The sequence below is a fragment of the Oncorhynchus mykiss genome, chromosome 22 (genome assembly GCF_057628025.1).
Source record: "Oncorhynchus mykiss isolate SJ-2025 chromosome 22, ASM5762802v1, whole genome shotgun sequence".
Classification (NCBI taxonomy): domain Eukaryota; kingdom Metazoa; phylum Chordata; class Actinopteri; order Salmoniformes; family Salmonidae; genus Oncorhynchus; species Oncorhynchus mykiss.
The window spans coordinates 16,361,068-16,385,748 of record NC_143043.1 but is presented as its reverse complement, the minus strand read 5'-3'; the positions used below and the strand labels follow the sequence as shown (position 1 = coordinate 16,385,748).

Below are 24,681 nucleotides of genomic sequence, written 5' to 3'. Positions count from 1 at the left end.
AATATACTACAGAAATATATATACATACATATGACTGTTTTTTAATATTAGGTCAATATAAGTAAAATACAATATCTTTTTACTAGGCAAGTCAGTTAAGAACCAATTCTTAATTACAATTACGGCCAAACCCTGACGATGGGCGCCGCTCTATGCGACTCGCAATCACGGCCGGATGTGATAAAGCCTGGATTCGAACCAAGGACGCATCTTGCACTGAGACGCAGTGCCCTAGACCGCCGAAACACTCCGGAGCCCACTACCTAGGAACATTGAAGCACAAACCCCTCATGTAAAATTGCTTTCACTTAGTCATTGAAAATTTGCCCTTGCATGGCAGTAAATACGTGTGGCCCAATGGCTTTTCCATACTCCTTTGGTCCAATCAGCTTCCCGTTCTACCAGACGTTGTGGGGGCGACCAATCAGATTGCCAGGCTCGCCTGTCTGCGAATAACTTCTACCCAAACCGGCCAGGATTTTGTGTCCATGTATGTTTTATTATAAACTTTACCGATAAAAAATGTGACACAGCAAACTAATAGAAATGCGCCGTGTTGTGTATATGTGAGTATAGTATACACAAATCGAAACATTGCATCCGCATATTTGCCAGAAAGGGTGTTTCGCTGGATGTAGGCAATACACTGCTGGCGGCCAGATGTCGAATTATCCGGCGTTTCCTACATTTTACCGGGATGGTCATTTTTACAGGCTTGAAATTCCATTGTAAAATAGCAGTTAGGAAGAGACAAGGGACCAAAGCATTTTCAGAAGAACCGAGTCACAGAAACATGTTGCGTAAATTGCTTTCGTTATTTGTGTTGTGCTGTCTGGGGCTGTTGGAACATACACCTCCCGTGGCTTCAACCGGCGCGGTGCCCAGTGCTACAAGAACTTTGGTATGGGGTTCTGGACTCGAAGCAAATATTGTCCTTCCAGCTCGTTTCTTTTACATACAGACTGTGGACAGCTCGGGGAGAAAGTAAGTATGTCGTTATTCTTCAAGGAAGCCTACCAGACGATACAAAAGCGGCTAGCTAGCTACCGATGGCATGGGCAGTGGACACAATGTAGCAGTGGAATAGTAAAACCAAACGTGAATTATGATAGAAAGTGTGCAGATAAAGTCGAGCTGAACGTTTACGTCACTGAACACACATGAATGGCTGTGCTTCCCTAGGGTTGGAGATGTATAGTTTTCGGGGATAACACTCACTGAACACATCTTTATGGCACCTCTTCCTCTGGGGCAGTTTCCTCCTCCACAGTTGTCATTGTTGTTTTGGGTGTTTACTCACGAGGTCCACTTTTGGCCTACATAATTGTAACCTACAGTCATTTAACAGTTTTTAAATGGACATATCACCTGGAGTTTAAACTACAGATAGCCCTGTAGTGCCTTCAGAAAGTATTCACACCCCTTGACTTTTTCCCCATTTGTTGTTGCAGCCTGGATTCGATTTAGATTATATTTTTGTCACTGGCCTACACACAATGCCCCATAATGTCAAAGTGGAATTATGTTTACAAATGATTTATTGAGTCAATAAGTATTCAACCCCATTGTTATGGCAAGCCTAAATAAGTTTGAGTAACAAGTCACAGAAGTTGTAGGGACACACCTTGTGTGCAATAATGGGGTTAAACATTTTTTTTTCCTGACAACCTGATCTCTGTAGCCTACACAGTCGAGCAATGAATTTCAAACACAGATTCAACCTCAAAGACCAGGGAGGTTTTCCAATGCCTTGCAAAGAAAGGCACTTATTTGTAGATGGGTTAAAAAAAATTAAAAAGCAGACATTGAATATCCCTTTGACCATGGTGAAATTATTAATTACACTTCGGATGGTGCATCAATACACCCAGTCACTACAAAGATGCAGGCTTCCTTCCAAACTCAGTTGCTGGAGAGGAAGGAAACCGCTCAGGGATTTCAACTTGAGGCCAATGGTGACGTTAAAACAGTTAAAGTTTAATGGCTGGGGAAACTGAGGATGGATCAACAACATTAGTTACTCCACAATAAGTGAAAAGAAGGAAGCCTGTACAGAATAAAAATATTCCAAAACATGCCTCCTGTTTGCAACAAAGTAATACTGCAAATAATGTGGCAAAGCAATTAACTTTTTGTCCTGAATACAAAGTGTTATGTTTGGGGAAAATCCAATACAACACTACTGAGTACCATTCTCCATTTTTTTTCAACCATAGTGGTGGCTACATCATATTATGGGTATTCTTGTACTCGTTAAGGACTGGGGAGTTTTTCAGGATATTTTTTTTTTATCGGAATGGAGCTAAGCACCCACAAAATCCTAGAGGAAAACCTGGTTCAGTCTGCTTTCCATCAGACACTAGGGGATAAATTCACATTTCAGCTAGACAATAACCTTAAACACAAGGCCAAATCTTAACTAGAATTGCATACCAAGAAAACAGTGAATGTTCAATAAGTGGCAGAATTAGAATTTTGACTTAAATCTGCTTGAAAATCCAAGGCAAGACCTGAAAGTGGTTGTCTAGCAATGATCAGCAACCAATTTAACATAACTTTTTTTTTTTTTTAAGAATAATTGGCAAATATTGCACAATCCAAATGTGAAAAGCTGTTAGACTTACCCAGATAGACTCACAGCTGTAATCACTGCCAAAGATGATTCTAACATGTATTGACTTAGGAAGTTAAATACTTATCTAATCAAGATGTATTAGTGTTTTATTTTTTATGATTTGTTTAAATTTTAAATGCTAGATTTTTTTTCTTCACATTGACATTAGAGTGTTTTGTGTAGATTATTGACAGAAAATGACAATTTTAAATATATTTCAATCCCACTTTAACAACAAAATTTGGAAAAAAGTCAAGGGGTATGAATACCTTCTGAAGGCGCTGTAATCAGATTTGTTGATACAATTGTGATCATATGATGACCGTCAGCTCAGCCAAATGTAATCTGCTCAGCTCATAGGCCTACATGTTGTTTCCCTCATGTTTGTATATGTCGCTGTGTACGCCATTCAGTTTCACATCATCTCCCGGGGAGAACACATTCGAGGTGAAGATCGTGTCCCCAGTGGAACAGTTCACTAGAATCTGGGTGCAGGTTCTAGATCGCAGAGATGGTTCCTTTCTGGTGCGGTACAGGATGTATGCCAGCTACACAGACCTACACGTCCACATACTGCTCAACGACAAGCATGTCGCGAAGTCCCCATTCATTCTGAAAGGTGAACCAACCAACTAACTCTCTCTTTATGTCTCCCTTTCTCTCCCTCTCTTTCTCTACCTCAGTCTCTCTGTCTTTGTCAATTCAAAAGGCTTCATTGGCATGGAAAGTGTTACCACATACAGTGCATTCGGAAAGTATTCAGACCTTTTCCCTTGTTCTACAGTTTGTTACGTCATCAATCTACACACAAATACCCCATAATGACGAAGGGAAAACAGGTTTTTAGACATTTTAGCAAATGTATTCAAACAAAAAACATACCTTATTTACTCAAGTATTCAGACCCTTTGATATGAGACTCGAAATTGAGCTCATGTGCATCCTGTTTCCATTGATCATCCTTGAGATGATTTAACAACTTGATTAGAGTCCGCCTGTGGTCAAATTAATTGATTGGATATGATTTGGAAAGGCACACACCTGTCTATATAAGGTCCCACACTTGACAGTGCATGTCAAACCAAAAACCAAGGTATGAGGTCGAAGGAATTGTCCGTAGAGCTCCGAGACAGGATTGTGTCGAGGCACAGATCTGGGGAAGGGTACAAAAATATTTCTGCAAGGTCCCCAAGAACAGTGGCCTCCATCCTTCCTTCTTAAATGGAAGAAGTTTGGAACAACCAAGACTCTTCCTAGAGCTGGCCAAACGGAGCAATCGGGAAGAAGGGTCATGGTCAGGGAGGTGACCAAGAACCCAATCGTCACTTTGACAGAGCTCCAGAGTTCCTAGGTGGAGATGGGAGAACCTTCCAGAAGGACAACCAGAAGGACAATGAGAAACAAGATTCTCTGGTCTGATGAAACCAAGATTGAACTCTTTGGCCTGAATGGCAAGCATCACGTCTGGAGGAAACCTGGCACCATCCTTACCATTAAGCATGGTGGTGGCAGCATCATGTTGTAAGGGTGTTTTTCAGAGGCAGGGACTGGGAGACTAGTCAGGATCAAGGGAAAGATGAACGGAGCAAAGTACAGAGAGATCCATGATGAAAACCTGCTCCACAGTGCTCAGGACCTCAGACTGGGGCGAAGGTTCACCTTCCAACAGGACAATGACCCCGAGCACACAGTCAAGACAACACAGGAGTGGCTTCGGGACAAGTCTCTGAATGTTCTTGAGTGGTCCAGACAGATCCCAGACTTGAACCCAATCAAACATCTCTGGAGAGACCTGAATGTGCAGAGAAGAATGGGAGAAACTCCCCAAATACAGGTGTGCCAAGCGCCATACCTAAGAAGACTTGAGGCTGTAATCGCTGCCAAAGGAGCTTCAAGAATGTACTGAGTAAAGGTTCTGAATACTTATGTAAAAATTCTATTTAATTTTTTTAATTGATTTATATATACATTTGCAAAAATGTCTAAACCTGTTTTTGCTTGGTCATTGTGGGGTATTGTTTGTAGATTGATGAGGGGAAAAAAATCATCATAGTTACACGTCAACTATGACAGACAAAATGAGGAAAAAAAATCCAGAAAATCACATTGTAGGATTTTTTATGAATTTATTTGCAAATTATGGTGGAAAATAAGTATTTGGTCACCTACAAACAAGCAAGACTTCTGGCTCTCACAAACCTGTAACTTCTTCTTTAAGAGGCTCCTCTCTCCTATACTCGTTACCTGTATTAATGGCACCTGTTTGAACTTGTTATCAGTATAAAAGACACCTGTCCACAACCTCAAACAGTCACAATCCAAACTCCACTATGGCCAAGACCAAAGAGCTGTCAAAGGACACCAGAAACAAAATTGTAGACCTGCACCAGGCTGAGAAGACTGAATCTGCAATAGGTAAGCAGCTTGGTTTGAAGAAATCAACTGGGAGCAATTATTAGGAAATGGAAGACATACAAGACCACTGATAATCTCCCTCGATCGGGGCTCCACGCAAGATCTCACCCCGTGGGGTCAAAACGATCACAAGAACAGTGAGCAAAAATCCCAGAACCACACGGGGGGACCTAGTGAATGACCTGCAGAGAGCTGGGACCAAAGTAACAAAGCCTACAATCAGTAACACACTACGCCGCCAGGGACTCAAACCCTGCAGTGCCAGACGTGTCCCCCTGCTTAAGCCAGTACATGTCCATGACCGTCTGAAGTTTGCTAGAGAGCATTTGGATGATCCAGAAGAAGATTGGGAGAATGTCATATGGTCAGATGAAAACAAAATAGAACATTTTGGTAAAAACTCAACTCGTCGTGTTTAGAGGACAAAGAATGCTGAGCTGCATCCAAAGAACACCATACCTACTGTGAAGCATGGGGGTGGAAACATCATGCTTTGGGGCTGTTTTTCTGCAAATGGACCAGGACGACTGATCCGTGTGAAGGAAAGAATGAATGGGGCCATGTATCGTGAGATTTTGAGTGAAAACCTCCTTCCATCATCAAGGTCATTGAAGATGAAACGTGGCTGGGTCTTTCAGCATGACAATGATCCCAAACACACCGCCCGGGCAACGAAGGAGTGGCTTCGTAAGAAGCATTTCAAGGTCCTGGAGTGGCCTAGCCAGTCTCCAGATCTCAACCCATAGAAAATCTTTGGAGGGAGTTGAAAGTCCGTGTTGCCCAGCAACGGCCCCAAAACATCACTGCTCTAGAGGAGATCTGCATGGAGGAATGGGCCAAAATGCCAGCAACAGTGTGTGAAAACCTTGTGAAGACTTACAGAAAACGTTTGACCTCTGTCATTGCCAAGAAAGGGTATATAACAAAGTATTGAGAAACTTTTGTTATTGACCAAATACTTATTTTCCACCATAATTTGCAAATAAATTCATTAAAAATCCTACAATGTGATTTTCTGCATTTTTTTTCTCATTTTGTCTGTCATAGTTGAAGTGTACCTATGATGAAAATTACAGTCCTCATCTTTTTAAAAGGGAGAAATTGCACAATTGGTGGCTGACTAAATACTTTTTTGCCCCACTGTATATTTACTTATTATCCTGGTTGTTCGTTACACTGGCTGTCGCTACGCGTGTGGCAGGAAGCTACATTTGTTTTGCAATTTACAGTGGCAAGAAAAACATTTTTTTAAAACCCTTTGGAATTACCTGGAATTCTGCATAAATTGGTCATCAAATTTGATCTGATTTTCATCTAAGTCACAACAATAGACAAACACAGTGTACTTAAACTAATAGCACACAAGTTGTATTTTTCATGTCTGAAGTTAGCAAATGTGTACCTGGATGTTCCACAACGCTACTGGCAAAATATTCTGTGGACAGATGAAACTACACTTGAGTTGTTTGGAAGGAGAAAAATAGGCATAGCACACCAACATCAAAACCTCATCCCAACTGTAAAGTATGGTGGAGGGAGCATCATGTTTTGTGGATTGATTGCTATCATCGACGGAAAAATGAATTCCCAAGTTTATCACAACATTTTGTAGGAGAATGTTAGGTTTATTTGTCCGCCAATTGAAGCTCATCAGAAGTTTGGTGACGCAACAGGACAACGACCCAAAACACAGAAGTAAATCAACAACAGAAGACAATGCGCCTTCTGGAGTGACCCAGTCAGAGTCCTGACCTCAACCCGATTGAGATGCTTTGGCATGACCTCGAGCAGTACACACCAGACATCCCAAGAATATTGCTTAACTGAAACAGTTTTGTAAAGAGCAATGGCCATAATTCCTCCTGACCGTTGTGTAGGTCTGATCCGCAACTACAGAAAATGTTTGGTTGAGGTTATTGCTGGCGGTCAAACAGTTATTATATCCAAGGGTTCGCATACTTTTCCCACCCTGCACTGTGAATGTTTACACGGTGTATTCAATAAAGACGTGAAAATGTATAATTGTGTGTTATTACTTTAAGCAGGCTTTCTATTCTTGTGACCTAGATGAAGATCAGATCAAATTTTATGACCAATTTATGCAGGAATCTAGGTATTTCCAGGTTTCACATACTTTTTCTTTCCACTGATAATGGCACAAAGGGGTTTTTCTCCCAGTAGATTTTCATCTTTTCTCTTTTTGTTTTAAAACCTTTGTATTTGTTTTCATTTTGGGGAAGAAAATTGCCTGAAAGTCTGCATAGTTCTCGCAGTGTAGGAGAAAGTAGAGCTCTGTCTCGACCTCCTCTCTGAGGGCAGAGCGAGCACAGCCTGTCCTCTGTGGGTATCCAGATCTACCTGTGACAGCCGGTTTCTATGGCCAGGCTGTGCTCTATGAGTCTGTACAAAGCCAGTGATTTTCTCAGTCTGCCACCGTGTACTGTCAGGTTTTAGAGCCATGTCATTTAAGTTAGATCTTTTGTGGTATCTTTTCCAATAGGTGATATATTTAGCTTTCACTTGTTTTTTTTAAATGATTATAACATTTGGTGGCTCTTTTAATAGTAATCAGAAGAGGGAATTGTCCTAATTCTGCTCTGCATGTGTGGTTTCCAGTTTATCTCTGTCCTCTGAGGATGCTCTTCCAGAATTCCTCATGCACGGTTTGCCAATGCTCTGTAACCCGACCCCACACTTCAATGCCATATAATGCATTATTATTGATTCTAATATTTCCCAATTTCTAATTGGTGTGTCTAATTTTGATATATTTATTTTTATTTTTTATGGCATAGAAAGCCCTCCTTGCTATGTCTCTCACTTCATTCACGGCCAGGTTGAAGTTTCTTGTGGAGCAAATCTTTTGTTGTTGTCCCAAGTAGGTGTGTTTGTGTGTAGGAGTGGAGCCCAGTTAAAAAAAGTACATCGGTTTCCCTGACATCTGGACCTTTTGTGGAATATCATAAGAGTGACTGTCAGTGCCCAGGCGTGACAGAACTGTTGCAGATGATCTACTTGCTGCTGTCGTTCCTATTTCCTGGGTGACTGCATTACCAGATCATCTGCATAAAGGAGGCATATATATAACTTTTTTTCTGTGTCAAGCATGAGACTGTTGATTGCTCAAGTGTTTTTGGTCCATTAATTTATAGAAATATTACATAGGCAAGTTGTTTCTGTGTTTTACTCCACGCCCTTGGGAAAATAAACGTATGTTTATCTCACATTTTAACTGCACGTTTGTTACTTGTGTACATCGATTTGATGACATGGGTTTTTCCACCTGCCACTTTCAATGAATTGTAGTGAAATGCCTTCCTGCAAAATTTAATCAAGTCGTTTTTGGAAATCGACAAAGAAACATTGTTTTTGTTTAGCATGTTTGTCATTTAGCGTGTGTAGGGAATAAATATGGTCTGAAGTTCAATCATTTGGTCGGAATCCAATGTAACTTTCGCTCGGGACGTCTTGTTGACTGAGAGAGTGCAGTAATCTGCTGTTCATGGCGCAGAATATTTCCCCCCAGGTTGCAGTTGGCACAAATGCCACGACAATTGTTTGGGTCAAATTTGGAATAGACTTGGTGTTACTAGTCCTTGGTTCCAGACACCAGGGAAACTGTCTTTCTCTCTGTGAGACACTACTGCATCATGAGGGTCATCTAAACTTTCTATGCTCCCTTCTCCAACCTCTCTCTTTAGGTCCAGTGTACCATGATGGTTGTGACTGTCCTCAGCCCAGTGGTTCTGTGTGGAAGAAGGACATGCAGTGCCCTGTGTCCTTCCCTCAGATAGAGCAGGACCTGGCCCTGTTCCCCAGGGTGGACCCAGACCGCAACGCCCTGGAGGTGCCCCAGCGTTTCGGACAGAGACAGAGCCTCTGCCACTACACAATCAAAGACAACAAGGTACATGGTAGACCAGGACCCATGTTCAAAAAGCACACCAGAGTGCTGATCTAGAATCAGCCCCCCCCCCCCCCCTCCTTATAATTGTATTCATTATGACTCTAAAAAGCTAAACTGGTCCTATATCATCACTCGTATTTCTGAGACTTTTTGTGAATATGGGTCCAGGTGGCGTGGCCATTTCCCGTCATAGAAATGGACTTATTGTAAAGGTTGAAGACACCTGAGTCCCATTTTTTTTTTTGGCACCTGTACCTTGTTGAACAACCAGGTAGTATTGTTAATTCCCCCCCCCCCCCCCCCCAATAATGCTGGAAGACAACGATGCATGGTACCTGTAATCATACTATTACATACAGACAGGTTTCAGTTAAAATGTTGTACATTTGAATCCGACTACACAGTTGTCAGTTGAGATGTAGATTTGAATCCCACTATACTTCTCAGCGGGGATTTGATACATCTCTAACATCCGCTAACTGGATGTGCTTCATCTCTTGCTTGAACCGTATTCCATACCCAAACAACAATAGGCATGTTCTGGATATATCCCCTTTTCTTGTTTCCTCACACAATGCTGCGTAAACACCGCAATCCAGTGCGAGTGTGTGTTACCCCAGGGACGTCGCACTGCCCTGGTAAGCGGTAGGCTTTATGCAGCGAGGTTGTGGTGAGCTGCAAGAGGTCAGCAGCAGTTCCCACACACTACTGTGGTCATCTGGAATTACACACTAGCTCAGTTGATTTATACATCTACGTACATGTGAGCTTCCCAAGAGATGTTGATGCCACCACTGTTGTGACTACAGCCATAATGTTATCAGAATGTTCTAACTGTTACCATGAGCAATGTCTGTCCGTCCATGGCTGCGACACTGCAGCTTGACCATGCGCTCCTGAACTGTGGGCGACGCGGGCGGTCTGCGGGAGGGTTGAGGTCAGAGCAGAAGACAAAATGTCCCACGGTTTGCTGTAACACATGGACGACAAGGTTAATGTGTCTATTCTATATTTCCACCCTGAGGTCTACATTAAGACACTAGGGGAGCATGTGGGATTCAGGATCTTCATGGATGCCTTCCTCCTCTCGCTAACCAGGAAGGTGAGTTCTTGAAATTAAGTGAAAGGACCATGTGGAGTTGATGAACATCAACAGATTGGGCACTGACAGCTGTCAGCGTAGCTAACTGTCTCGCTGAACTTATCTAGCTAGCTCATTTTATTTGTTGCAGTTTAAAAAAGAAATAAAATTACCACACCATATTCACAAGATTAGCTGGTTCTGGATCTGGGTTTTTCATAAGCATTGATTTAGGGAAAACTGTCACAGATGGAAACCACTGGCCCATCTTTGACTTCGCCGTCTCTTGTTATCTCAAGTTTTGGCATTTTCCATAAATTGTAGCCCCGAATCCACCATAGATATAGTTTTTTTTTTTTATAATAAGATGAAGCTCCTGTAATATGGATAACTATTGAAAGATAGCCGATATGTGTTTTTCTACAGTGGCAAGAAAAAGTATGTGAACTCTTTGGAATTATCTGGATTTCTGCGTAAATTTGCCATAAAATTAGATCTGTTCATCTAAGTCACAACAACAGACAAACACAGTCTGCTTCCACGAATAACACACAAATTATTGTATTTGTCTTGTCTATACTGAATACATCATTTAAACATTCACAGTGTAGGTTGGAAAAAGTATGTGAACCCCTAGGCTAATGACTTCTCCAAAAGCTAACTGGAGTCGGCTAACCCGGAGTCCAATAAATGAGAAGAGATTGGAGATGTTGGTTAGAGCTGCCTTGCCCTATAAAAAAACACTCTCAAAATGTGAGTTTGCTGTTCACAAGAGGTATTGGCCGATGTGAACCATGCCTCGAACAAAAGAGATCTCAGAAGACCCAATATTAAGAATTGTTGACTTGCATGAAGCTGGAAAGAGTTACAAAAGTATCTCTAAAAGCCTTGATGTTCATTAGTCCACAGTAAGACAAATTGTCCATAAATGGAGAAAGTTCAGCACTGTTGCTACTCTCCCTGAGTGGCCGTCCTGCAAAGATGACTGCAAGAGCTCAGCGCAGAATGCTGAGTGAGGTTAACAAGAATCCTAGTGTGTCAGCTAAAGACATACAGAAATCTCTGCAACATGCTAACATCTCTGTTGACAAGTCGACAACACGTAAAACACTAAACAAGAATGGTGTTCATGGGAGGTCACCACGGAAGAAGCCACTGCTGTCCAAAAAAAAACTGAAGTTCACAAAAGAGCACCTGGATGTTCCACAACGCTACTGGCAAAATATTCTGTGGACAGATGAAACTACAGTTGATTTGTTTGGAAGGAACACACAACACTGTGTGGAGAAGAAAGGCACAGCACACCATCAACACCTCATCCCAACTGTAAAGTATGGTGGAGGGAGCATCATGGATGGGGCTGCCTGAGGGCCTGGACAGCTGGCTATCATCGCCGGAAAAATTAATTCCCAAATTTATCACGACATTTTGCAGGAGAATGTTAGGTTTATCTGTCCACCAATTGAAGCTCATCAGAAGTTGGGTGATGCAACAGGACAACGACCCAAAACACAGAATGGCTTCAACAAAAGAAAATATGCCTTCTGGAGTGGCCCAGTCAGAGTCCTGACCTCAACACGATTGAGATGCTGTGGCATGACCTCGAGAGCAGTTCACACCAGACATCCCAAGAATATTGCTGAACTGAAACAGTTTTGGAATAGTCCAAAATTCCTCCTGACCGTTGTGCAGGTCTGATCCACAACTACAGAAAACGTTTGGTTGAGGTTATTGCTGACAAAGGAGGGTGAACCAGTTATTAAATCCAAGGGTTCACATACTTTTCCCACCCTGCACTGTGAACGTTTACACGGTGTATTCAATAAAGACATGAAAACCATATAATTGTTTGTGTTATTAGTTTAAGCAGGCTGTGACCAACTATCATACTTTGACTAAAACGATGACATCTTGACTTAAATCGTTGTGCAACATCATGGGTAAGCTCAGGCCATCTTTCAGCTTGGAAAGGTGGATTTCTACTGGTGTGGGCGTTTTTAACATTCATGACCATTTACTTTGGAATAGGAAGTCCTTGTTGAGCCCCTATTGAAAGACAAAGGCCCGTTCAAGGCTGATCGGAAAGGCAGGTTTTGCTTGCACCTATCAGATTCCTTCACATCCGCAATCACCAACGTGGTGGGAGATAATGGAAGGTGTTGGGGTTGATTCTAGGGATATTTGTCCCCGTGGCCACTAGATGGCACTGTGGACTCATGAAGAGCACAACCTATGGCATTTCTGTAAAGAATATATGTCAACTTCATTTATAAAGGTTGTGTTATTTATCAGGGTATACTGGGGGGTGAATTTAGATGCAGAGATGTTTATTTTTTAAAGAGGTTATGTAGAACAGAGCAGAAGACATTTCCATTGTTCGCTGGAACATGGACAATAAAGTAATGTTTTGTAGGTGATGTACATTCTAAGCCCAGTATCTTCTCTCTCGCACGTCCTGCTCTGTCTCTCTCTTCTCCTCTGTCTTCTCTGTCTCTCTCCCTGTGCGGTCAGGTAGTGATGTATGTTCTAACCCCAGGGTCTCTCTCTCTCTCTCTCTCTCTCCCTGTGCGGTCAGGTGCGGGTCCCAGATCTAGAGTTCTTTGTGAACCTGGGGGACTGGCCCCTGGAGAAGAGGAGGCCCTCAGAGAGGCTCCACCCCATCTTCTCCTGGTGCGGCTCCAATGACACCCGCGACGTTGTTATGCCAACCTACGACCTCACCGAGTCGGTCCTGGAGACCATGGGAAGGCAAGCACCACTGTTGCTCTCCTCATTTATCTTTGTGTGTCATTCATTATACACATGTGCAAGTGATGCTACACCCCAAACATGTAGTTTTTCATAATGTACTATTATGGTAGTGTGTTAGATTCAAAGGGAAATGTGCGCTGGACAAATAATATAATCCAAAATAGAATAGTGGGGCCCACACACTCAACTGGTTAGTGGCAGCATTTTAAGAAAATGATCTTTATCAGGTCTGTGTGCTAGCCAATTGCGTCTGTTGTTCATTTCGACTGACACGTTTCTCCTCCGATGAGCAGAGTGAGTCTGGACATGATGTCGGTCCAGGCCAATACGGGGCCTCCGTGGCGGGAGAAGAACGCCACAGCGTTCTGGAGGGGGCGGGACAGTCGCAAGGAGCGCCTGGAGCTGGTGAAGCTGGCCAGGGCTCATCCCGACATGGTGGATGCAGCCTTTACCAACTTCTTTTTCTTCAAACACGATGAGAGCCTCTACGGACCGCTGGTCAAACACGTCTCCTTCTTTGACTTCTTCAAGGTGAGATGGATGTGGTGTAGGCAGAAAAGGTATCCAGTCTCTGCAGATGAGACCGACTCGCTCCCAGGCTAGGTGTATCATCAATTAGACACCTCACTGCTTTAGGGTAGGTAATGATAAAGTTTGGGTTGATTTCTGGTGTTATCATATTTGGCAATATATTTAATTTGTAAGTCCATAATTAGAAAATGTACACATGGATCATTTTTACTCTTTTAGCAGTGACATTTGACTACATTTTATATAATGGGGCAGATAATTGCTTGTAAAACAAAAAGAACAAGGGACGAGACTTGTAAAAATGAGAACGGTTTGGAGGAGACTTTATGCCAGAGATAAAAAGTAGATTTTAATAGTTCATTTTACAAGGCAATATGCACATGGCAACGCATGGAAACGGGAGGCCAGTAAAGTGCTTTCCAGTCATAAAGCCAACAAATAAAAACATTGTAGCCTGCAGGTAGAAAATATTCAGATTTTTAAAATAAATATCCTATAAATCACATTGGCTACTCATGGCTTGTCTGCAAGGAACTAGAAACATTGTATAAACTATTAACTTGGGTCCAGCCTGAAGCTTAAACTAGCAAACTTGCAACATTTTATGTAATATTCTGGGCCCTCAGAGTTTCCCAAGCCAGTGAGCTCGGAAACAGAACAGCTGTAGGATATTTTTCACAAGGAATAAGAGCTCATCAGGTAAACCTATTTTATGACGTTGCCACTGGATCAGAGCATGACATTTTTCCCTTTCACGCTGATTGGTTATTGAAAGAGAAAGAGCGGGAAAGATTTTTCAAATATATTGAGGAACTATTGTCTTTCTCAATGGCTGGAAAAACAGACTTTGTTTGCTTGCTGTTTGTGCGTCTTTCCTTACACCTCGATCACACCGATTAGTATATTTGCACAAAATGAGCATCAGCATCATCTGGGTATGTGTGCAACAGAAGTTCAACGTTCACCTTCCGCTACCATTTCCTTCAAGCCGTCTACACATAGTTTGACGGGTACGTTCGATAAATCCAACGTTATGCACCACACAGAACGTACTGCAACTGCCTCTGCAACGCAATGCTGTGAGGCAAACGCAGTGTTCCGTTAAAAAATGCAATGACGCTGTCGGTGTGGTCGAGGCGTTACTCAACATTGACAGTAGCGCTCCAAACAAAAGACTGAGTAAATTGACAAAACTTGTCAATGGAATGAAATACCAAAACTAACAATCAAGGAAAACATTTCACACAATTAAGTTATGAAACAAGGAATGTGCACACATTTGGCAGGAGAGCGCACATTCTGCAGAGAGATGTACAATTTAGCACTGTGCCATCCGCGTGGCTCCGCGATGGATTAGTTTCGTCCTCTGCAATAGATTAGTTCACTGAGATGGGCGCGACAGGTATAAGACGGGTATCTCGTGTGCCATAAAAAAACAAATATATATTTGCTACTGCTTGCCAAGAAAAAAAAACTTGGTCAACTAAACAGCCTATTGACCAAACAATTGACCAGTCGACTAATTGGGGTCAACAGAGATTCCCCATTGAGGTTGCTTTTTAGTCCAGGACTATGCTTATTCTGTATCAGGTTAACCAGTCCCTTGAATCCCACAGGAAATAGGTCAGGAACAAGCATAAACACCCCAGAAGGCTGATTTGAAAATGGAACTGAACAGTCTCACCACCCCACCTCTATCTCCTCTGACAGTACAAGTACCAGATCAACATAGATGGCACTGTGGCAGCCTACAGACTGCCCTACCTGCTGGCTGGGGACAGTGTGGTGCTGAAGCAGGACTCTGGTTACTATGAACACTTCTACAGCCAGCTCAGACCCTGGGAACACTACATCCCCATCAGAGCAGACCTGGCTGACCTGCAGGAGAAGATCCATTGGGCCCGTGAGCAAGATGAGGAGGTGATGAGGATGATTGATGAATACTCTGTTGGATTTGTAATGCACTTCAAAGTTTCAAATATATTGGGGCAAACATTTTTTTTCCCCCATTCTGTTCAAAAGCTCAGTATGATCTCGCTCTTCCAGGCAAGAAAAATCGCAGTAGCCGGTCAACAATTTGCCCGAAATCATCTAATGGGCGACAGTATATTCTGCTACTACTACAAACTCTTCCAGGTAACATTTCACTTTACACTACGACTACATTGACTTCACTCTACATACTGTATACAGTCAAGATTCAGACATGCACACTTGAAATTAGAGATGTATTTAATAAGTAAGTGCAGAGTGTGCCTTTGTGGAGAAACTTGAGAACCTGGATAACTGACGGTAGTAGGTATAGATAGGGCTGTGGCGGTCATGCATTTCTGTCAGCTGGTGATTGTCAAGCAAATAACTGCCGGTCTCACGGTAATTGGCCGTTGATTAACATAAACACATTTGGCATCTCCTGGCTTCCACACACAGCCTACAAGCCACTGATGCAGACCTTTGGAACATCTACATTTTAAAAAGTCTAATAAATCCATTTAATTTAGGCTACGCCATCACAATAAATCTATTTATTTTAGACAGGTCTAAAGAAACATGACATGAAGAAAATGTAGTATTTCAGAAGAACAGAATAGCATACTCTGAGTTTTCCTAATGTTAGGCCCTGATCTGGCTATGCCATATGGCTGTGGGTGGCACTAGTTAATTAACAAGATTTGCTTAGAGTTCCATGGCATTGTATTATGTTATTTGATAGTATGAAGAATATAATTGAACATAGCTGAATAAAATAGAAAGGATATTTTCTCCAAATGATTTGAGTGAGTGCACACATGCGGCTATTCTGTATTGAGCTGTTAACAAAGAAACAGGTCCTCCTATATGCTTAATTTAGAGTTATTTAATAAACTTTAGTTGTGATTCAAATGTTAGGCTATATGTTTAGATTTTTATACATTCTAAGGCTGCATGATGCGACTCAAAGGATGATTTGACAAACGTTTTTTTGCGCAGGCTGTACACACTATATCAGTCTCTCATTCACAATTTAACAAGCACTTGAAAACACATTTCCCAATGGTGTCCCCTTTGTGTGGCCGTAATGCCCCCTAAAAGAATTGTTGCCTTTTGCGGCCAGTGGCCGTGCCCTTGGGCAGAATATAATTATTATAATTCCCTTATCCCGACTGCGCGCTCCGAAGCACTTCTCACTCACATGGCTCTCCGTCATGTGATCGAGTCTTTCTCACAGGCTACAAGTGAAGACAGACACTTCGTGGATGCAACTGCGCATACCCTTATCCAATTTCGAGGCGCATATTGAAGATCTTGGAATAACTGTTCACACTTACTTTTTTGTCAGCCAATAAAATGAGTCGGCCTAACGAACATCAAAAGCACAAGCCTATGTCAATCTATTATCCCCCCGTAATACAAAAGTTGACCTATTGTGTACAATAAATAAATATTCAAAACAGTCTGGGACAGTTGTGAGATCAGTAGATCCCAAATTAATGCAACCACTAGCATCAAAAAACCTTTAAGTAATGAGGTTGACGCAACAGATCAGAACGTTTAACTTAAAAATGTTGATAAACTGTGAGGCTGTTTCTTCACATTATAAGCACAGCAATGTGCACATGTCAGTAGGCTATAAGCGCAAATGTTCCATTAGCAGGAAAACACCATTCTCATATGACCAAATTTGCGATTTATGGATGTAATGCTTTTATTATAAAGGTGCATTTTTATGGTGAAAATGAACTTCGCCAAACTTGGAACTCCCATGCTGCATACAGTGGGGCAAAAAAGTATTTAGTCAGCCACCAATTGTGCAAGTTCTCCCACTTAAAAAGATGAGAGGCCTGTAATTTTCATCATAGGTACACTTCAACTATGACAGACAAAATGAGGAAAAAAAATGCAGAAAATCACATTGTAGGATTTTTAATGAATTTATTTGCAAATTATGGTGGAAAATAAGTATTTGGTCAATAACAAAAGTTTATCTCAATACTTTGTTATATACCCTTTGTTGGCAATGACAGAGGTCAAAAGTTTTCTGTAAGTCTTCACAAGGTTTTCACACACTGTTGCTGGTATTTTGGCCCATTCCTCCATGCAGATCTCCTCTAGAGCAGTGATGTTTTGGGGCCGTTGCTGGGCAACACGGACTTTCAACTCCCTCCAAAGATTTTCTATAGGGTTGAGATCTGGAGACTGGCTAGGCCACTCCAGGACCTTGAAATGCTTCTTACGAAGCCACACATTCGTTGCCCGGGCGGTGTGTTTGGGATCATTGTCATGCTGAAAGACTCAGCCACGTTTCATCTTCAATGCCCTTGCTGATGGAAGGAGGTTTTCACTCAAAATCTCACGATACATGGCCCCATTCATTCTTTCCTTTACACGGATCAGTCTTCCTGGTCCCTTTGCAGAAAAACAGCCCCAAAGCATGATGTTTCCACCCACATGCTTCACAGTAGTTATGGTGTTCTTTCGATGCAACTCAGCATTCTTTGTCCTCCAAACACGATGAGTTGTGTTTTTACCAAAAAGTTATATTTTGGTTTCATCTGACCATATTACATTCTCCCAATCTTTTTCTGGATCATCCAAATGCTCTCTAGCAAACTTCAGATGGGCCTGGACATGTACTGGCTTAAGCAGGGGGACACGTCTGGCACTGCAGGATTTGAGTCCCTGGCGGCGTAGTGTGTTACTGATGGTAGGCTTTGTTACTTTGGTCCCAGCTCTCTGCAGGTCATTCACTAGGTCCCCCCGTGTGGTTCTGGGATTTTTGCTCACCGTTCTTGTGATCATTTTGACCCCACGGGGTGAGATCTTGCGTGGAGCCCCAGATCGAGGGAGATTATCAGTGGTCTTGTATGTCTTCCATTTCCTAATAATTGCTCCCACAGTTGATTTCTTCAAACCAAGCTGCTTACCTATTGCAGATTCAGTCTTCCCAGCCTGGTGCAGGTCTACAATTTTGTTTCTGGTGTCCTTTGGCAGCTCTTTGGTCTTGGCAATAGTGGAGTTTGGAGTGTGACTGTTTGAGGTTGTGGACAGGTGTCTTTTATACTGATAACAAGTTCAAACAGGTGCCATTAATACAGGTAACGAGTGGAGGACAGAGGAGCCTCTTAAAGAAGAAGTTACAGGTCTGTGAGAGCCAGAAATCTTGCTTGTTTGGAGGTGACCAAATACTTATTTTCCACCATCATTTGCAAATAAATTCATAAAAAATCCTACAAGGTGATTTTCTGGATTTTTTTTTCTCATTTCGTCTGTCATAGATGAAGTGTACCTATGATGAAAATTACAGGCTTCTCTCATGTTTTTAAGTGGGAGAAGTTGCATAATTGGTGGCTGACCAAATACTTTTTTTGCCCCACTGTATGTATGCCAGTTAGGCTCTACACCCGTTGTAAAGCGGATTGTTGTGTTTAATTGTAAGTTATTTTGCCACTTTAGTTGTGACACAAACCTTATCAAAACATATAGGCCTAGGCTACATGAGGTGTGCGACTATGATTTGAAAAAGTAAAAAAATAAAAAAGGCAGGTGCTCTTTCTTGCCTTAAGCTGGCCATCATTCACAAGGGATATGCTAATATTGTCACCCATCAGACTATCCTTGATTTAATCCTGTCTTTACTAGATAATGTGTGAAATTTGTTTTCATTTAGAATGTACCATTATCATGCACCTCTGTCAAAACAGGGCAGGGGATAAAAAGACATGTAATCTATGCACTTAAATAGCGAATGGAGGACACTTTTCCCATGGTTCATTTCCATGCAAGCCAGGTAGGCTATACTCCTGTTGTAAAATAAGCAATGTGCTTAATATTAGGAAAGTTGATAAATAAATATTGTAAGCCTATAGAAAGCTGATGGGATCCTCCTCTTTTTAATAGAGGCCATCGCTCTGTTTTCTCAGGAAATTGCATAGCCTATAGAAATGTTACGCAACATGAGCTCTCATGAAGTGTTTGATTAGATTTTTGATTACATTTGCATTGTAGGCTATATGACCAGCAGCATTAGAGATCGGAGATTCCTAATTACTGTAACTTAACTGTCACATGGAATTTGACTGGCGTCATGACTCGTGACCACCGGTGTGGCTGTAATGCGGTCGCCGCAACGGCCCTAGGTACACACTTGTTGCATTGTTGGTTCTAACGATCTAGATGTTGAAAGTGTGCCTAGTGTTTCCATGCACCCTTATCATCATCATCATCATCAGCATCATCAGCTTGCGTATCTCATCTCTTATCTTCCCATCTCTACCGCTCACTTTTATACCCACACTTCAAGGACAGTAGTAACTCGTACAGAGACCAGGTATTCCAAGGTCGGGCTACTCCTCAGCGGTGACACTGTCACTGACACGTCAGGGCCCAACTTTCACCTTGGCTAGGGTAGAATAGAAGGGCCCACCTATTGGAATGACACTTGGGTGGGTGACCACCCCCGGCTAGAATAGGGTGTCATTGAACCATTCCATAGTACGCCTCCAATAAGTGAATTTAATTCCGCGAATTGAGTTCAAGTTAGCAACATGATAACCAAGCTTCCCATCCATGCGTCTGGATCATCATGGAAAGAATTGTCTGGCTTACAAGGAAGACATTTTCTGGCACTGGATCTTGTTTTGTGACTTGTCTGTCTTTGCGCTGTCAACAGTGAGGTTTTGCTCATTTCAGGCCCTACACGTGTTACTGTTTTACATCGGTGCTATATGCTAACCTTGAAGAAGCAGTGGAGAGTCCCTTTAAGCATGTGTACCTTCAACAATTGCTTTGGCTTTGGTTGTTTTCAATGTGGTTTTACATGTTCCTCAATTTGGATTGCTCCTAATGTTACTATCCTCCCTTAGAGGAACATTTCATTATAATGTAGTAATGTCAGTCAAAAGCAGTACATGCTTATCAATGTCTATTTTATTCATGAGAACATACTTTTTGTATTTATTTTGCTGAAAACTATAGATGGCCTCAATGTACATTTGAGTCATTTAGCAGACACTCTTATCCAGAGCGACTTACATAGTGAGTGCATCCATTTTCTTACTCTTTCGTTCTGGTCCCCTGTGGAATCGAACCCACAACCCTGGCGTTGCAAATTCTTCCAACTGAGCCATACAGATGGGAGATGTTTTTCCCTTTGCACTCTTTCAAACATAAAAAGTCTACCTGTGTGTTTCATCCAATGCCACATTTAAAAACACAATTCTGAATCAGATGAGTGAAGAGCACTAACACAAACCACCTCCACCTGCCTCCAGCCTTGGTCCACCTCTGAGCCCACAGGTCAGGAGGGTCATGGGGTATCATGAAGAGTCGTGGCGCAGCCCCTCCCTGTGTTTTCTCTGGGAAAGGAACACTTGGCCCAGGGACATAATGGTGATGTGTCTCTCCCTGAAGTGCTTTATTGGAGCCCATAACCCAGCCATTGCAGGATGAATGTTTAAATGGACAACTTCCTGTATTCACGAAATATATCAGCCATAAAGACAGGTGTGTTTTATGAGGGATAGTGTTGGAGGTCAACAAAGTTAGGGCTACCTGTGTACCTTGTTGGAAACTGAATGAATGTGCACATTTTCCCTTCTCATCGTGCGTACATATTACATAACCGGGTTGGGGTCAATTTAAATCTAAGGCAGTTCATTCTGAAAGTGATAAGACTTTCTAAATTAAAACTGTGTTTTAAAAGAAAATAGGTACTAAACTCAGGAAAAAAAATCTAAAGTAACAGTCCATTCTGGTGTGGCCACCAGCTGCATTAAGTACGGCAGTGCATCTCCTACTCATGGACTGGACCAGATTTGCCGGTTCTTGCTGTGAGATGTTACCCCACTCTTCCACCAAGGCACCTGCAAATTCCTGGACATTTCTCGGGGGAATGGTCCAAGACCTCACCCTCCGATCCAACAGGTCCCAGATGTGCTCAATGGGATTGAGATCCGGGCCATTCGCTGGCATTGGCAGAACACTGACATCCCGTCTTGCAGGAAATCACTCACAGAACGAGCAGAATGGCTGGTGTCATTGTCATGCTGGAGGGTCATGTCAGGATGAGCCTGCAGGAAGGGTACCACAAGAGGGAGGAGGATGTCTTCCCTGTAACGCACAGCGTTGAGATTGCTTGCAATGACGACAAGCTCAGTCCGATGATGCTGTGACACACCGCCCCAGACCATGACAGACCCTCCACCTCCAAATCGCTCCAGAGTACAGGCCTCTATGTATCGCTCATTCGTTTGACGATAAACTGGAATCCGACCATCACCCCTGGTGAGACAAAGCCGCAACTCGTCAGTGAAGAGCACTTTTTGCCATTCCTGTCTGGTCCAGCGACGGTGGGTTTGTGCCCATAGGTGTCGTTGTTGCTGGTGATGTCTGGTGAGGACCGGTCTTACAACAGGCCTACAAGCCCTCAGTCCAGCCTCTCTCAGCCTATTGCGGACAGTCTGAGCACTGATGGAGGGATTGTGCGTTCCTGGTGTAACTCTGGCAGTCGTTGTTGCCATCCTGTACCTGTCCCGCAGGTGTGATGTTCGGATGTACCGACCCTGTGCAGGTGTTGTTACACGTGGTCTGCCACTGCGAGGACGATCAGCTGTCCGTCCTGTCTCCCTGTAGCTCTGTCTTAGGCGTCTCACAGTACGGACATTGCAATTTATTGCCCTGGCCACATCTGCAGTCCTCGTGCCTCCTTGCAGCATGCCTAAGGCACGTTCACACAGATGAGCAAGGACCCTGGGCATCTTTCTTTTGGTGTTTTTCAGAGTCAGTAGAAAGGCCTCTTTAGTGTCCTAAGTTTTCATAACTGTGACTTTAATTGCCTACCGTCTGTAAGCTGTTAGTGTCTTAGCGACCGTTCCACAGGTGCATGTTCATTAATTGTTTATGGTTCATTGAACAAGCATGTGAAACAGTGTTTAAACCCTTCACAATGAAGATCTATGAAGTTATTTGGATTTTTACAAATTATCTTTGAAAGACAGGGTCCTGAAAAAGGGACGTATTTTTTGTTTGTTTTTCTTTTCAGTTTATTGAAAACCAATGTCCTTTCAATTATTGAACTGATATGCTTTCAATTCGAGTTGACCCCTACCCTGTTACATACATATGATAGTAGTACGAAGTTGAACTTTTTTGTGTATCCTTGTTTTGCTACTTGTATGACAGGATTGTGGGATAGATTTTTATCATCTCCAAAATATCACTAATATTTCAACACCTGTGAGTTATGATAAGTAGTGAATGATTGGGACATGGCAAGGTGGTGACATGACAAAGCGATCGGTGTCGAAGTTTTCTTATTTTCATCATCACTTTAATATATACACTACCGTTCAAACGTTTGGGGTCACTTAGAAATGTGAAAGGAGTAGTACACAGCGTTGTACGAGATCTTCAGTTTCTTGGCAATTTCTTGCATGGAATAGCCTTCATTTCTCAGAACAAGAATAGACTGATGAGTTTCAGAAGAAAGTTCTTTGTTTCTGGCTATTTTGAGCCTGTAATCAGACCCTCAAATGCTGATGCTCCAGATACTCAACTAGTCTAAAGAAGGCCAGTATTATTGCTTCTTTAATCAGGACAACAGTTTTCAGCTGTACTAACATAATTGCAAAATGGTTTTCTAATGATCAATTAGCTTTTAAAATTATACATTTGTATTATCTAACACAACGTGCCATTGGAACACAGGAGTGATGGTTGCTGATAATGGGCCTCTGTACGCCTATGCAGATATCACATAAAAAATCTGCCGTTTCCAGCTACAATAGTCATTTACAACATTTCTGATCAATTTGATGTTATTTTAATGGACAAAAAAAATTAACTTTTATTTCAAAAACAAGGACATATCTAAGTGACCCCCAAACTTTTGAACGGTAGTGTGTGTAATATATATATTTTTCTCTCCATGTTTCTCTTTATTTCTGTTGACCAGGAGTATGCCAAGTTGCAGGTGACTGAGCCTAAGGTCAGAGAGGGCATGGAACAGGTCGAGCAGCCCAATGATGACCTCTTCCCATGCTCCTGCCACCGGACACCACAGGTAAGCATCAAGACACAAGCTAATCTCTCTATTACAGCATATAGGGAGGAAAATGGGGGCAGGAATGTTTGCACAAGGGATTGCATCCTAGCTCTGATCCCACTGCAGTCAACCTTGAACTGTGAAATGCTCACTTATGGGTCCATTTCCAACAATGCAGAGTTAAAGATAAACACAGAAATAGGGGCACAATGAATAAATACACAGTGGATTAATGGAGAAAAAAAAAGAACATTGCTATATATAGGGAGTAGAAAATAACATATACTGTATGTATAGGCAGGGGTAAAGTGACTAGGCAACAGGTTAGATAATAGACCGTAGCAGCAGACGCATCATATGTGGTGAGTATGAAAGTGTGTGTGGCGTCAGTATGCCTGTTGTGTGTGTGGGCGTATGTAGCGTGAGTGTGTGGGTAGAGTTTGTGCAAAAAAGGGTCAGTGCAGATAGTCTGGGTAGATGTTGGTTCCAGTCTTGGTGCCTCTTGTCATGCGGTAGTAGATCAGGAATAAATTTAAGGACAATTACGTTTTGACTGCACTGCTCCTGTAACGTTATACAGACATCGTTCTATTCTTCTGAATCGATCAATTCAGGCAATTTATCGCGATATAGATTTTTGTCCGTATCGCCCAACTCTAATACAGTATATGATAATCTGCCCCCTATGTCTACAATGCTAAAGGAATGTCCCCGCCAGTGTCTTTTTACAGGCTGCTGTCTGTCAAAGGTGACATGAAGACAGATCTTTGGCAAAGGGATATTCAATCAACTGATTGCGTTGGATTCATATAATACGTTTTTACTAAATGCATTTGCCACAGAGCTAAATGTTATCTTAGCCGATGCTAAATCCCCCTAAGCTGGTTTTATATCAGTCCAAACATATCATAAATGTTATGTTCCAAATAACACTCTACTCTAGCGATCTTTTGAAACCTTTTTTTGTTTGTTGTAAAACACATGCGGATGGATCAAAGATTCAGAGGGAACAGATGAATTGGATTGGAAAGGCTTTATGGCATTGCATGGTTTTTATAACAGTTTTTTTTTGACAAACGTATGACTTTTATGACACTATAACATCAACCCTGCCCTGCATATGAAGTTTGACATTGATTTTTTTTTTATGTTTGTTTTTCAGGTCAAGGATGAATTATGATTTGTCCACTGTTCAATTATAAAACAATCGCATTTTTATCGGATGTTCCTGTGCTGTAAAATGTTTGTTTTTTTGGGGGGGGGGGGGGCAAAATGTGAATTGTGGGCTTGTCAGTCACCCTAACCATACATGATTGTTAGTTTCCACATGTTTATAATAAATATTTTTTCATTGTATGCAC

At 42.1% G+C, this 24,681-nt stretch overlaps 1 protein-coding gene across 2 annotated transcripts; it reads left to right on the top strand.

Moving 5' to 3' along the window:
* Positions 1-387: 387 nt before the first annotated feature.
* Positions 388-24,676, top strand: poglut2 (protein O-glucosyltransferase 2). Of its 2 annotated transcripts, XM_036958783.2 has the most exons (10): positions 388-984; positions 3,028-3,233; positions 8,731-8,936; positions 9,961-10,038; positions 12,593-12,765; positions 13,062-13,299; positions 15,010-15,219; positions 15,346-15,435; positions 23,231-23,338; positions 24,483-24,676. In XM_036958783.2, the coding sequence occupies exons 1-10, from the start codon at positions 698-700 to the stop codon at positions 24,498-24,500; spliced, it is 1,614 nt and encodes a 537-aa protein (XP_036814678.2). In that variant the 5' UTR covers positions 388-697; the 3' UTR covers positions 24,501-24,676. The 2 variants fall into 2 exon arrangements, with proteins under 2 accessions (XP_036814678.2, XP_036814679.2); XM_036958784.2 differs by lacking the exon at positions 9,961-10,038 and having other exon boundaries at positions 427-984.
* Positions 24,677-24,681: the final 5 nt, after the last annotated feature.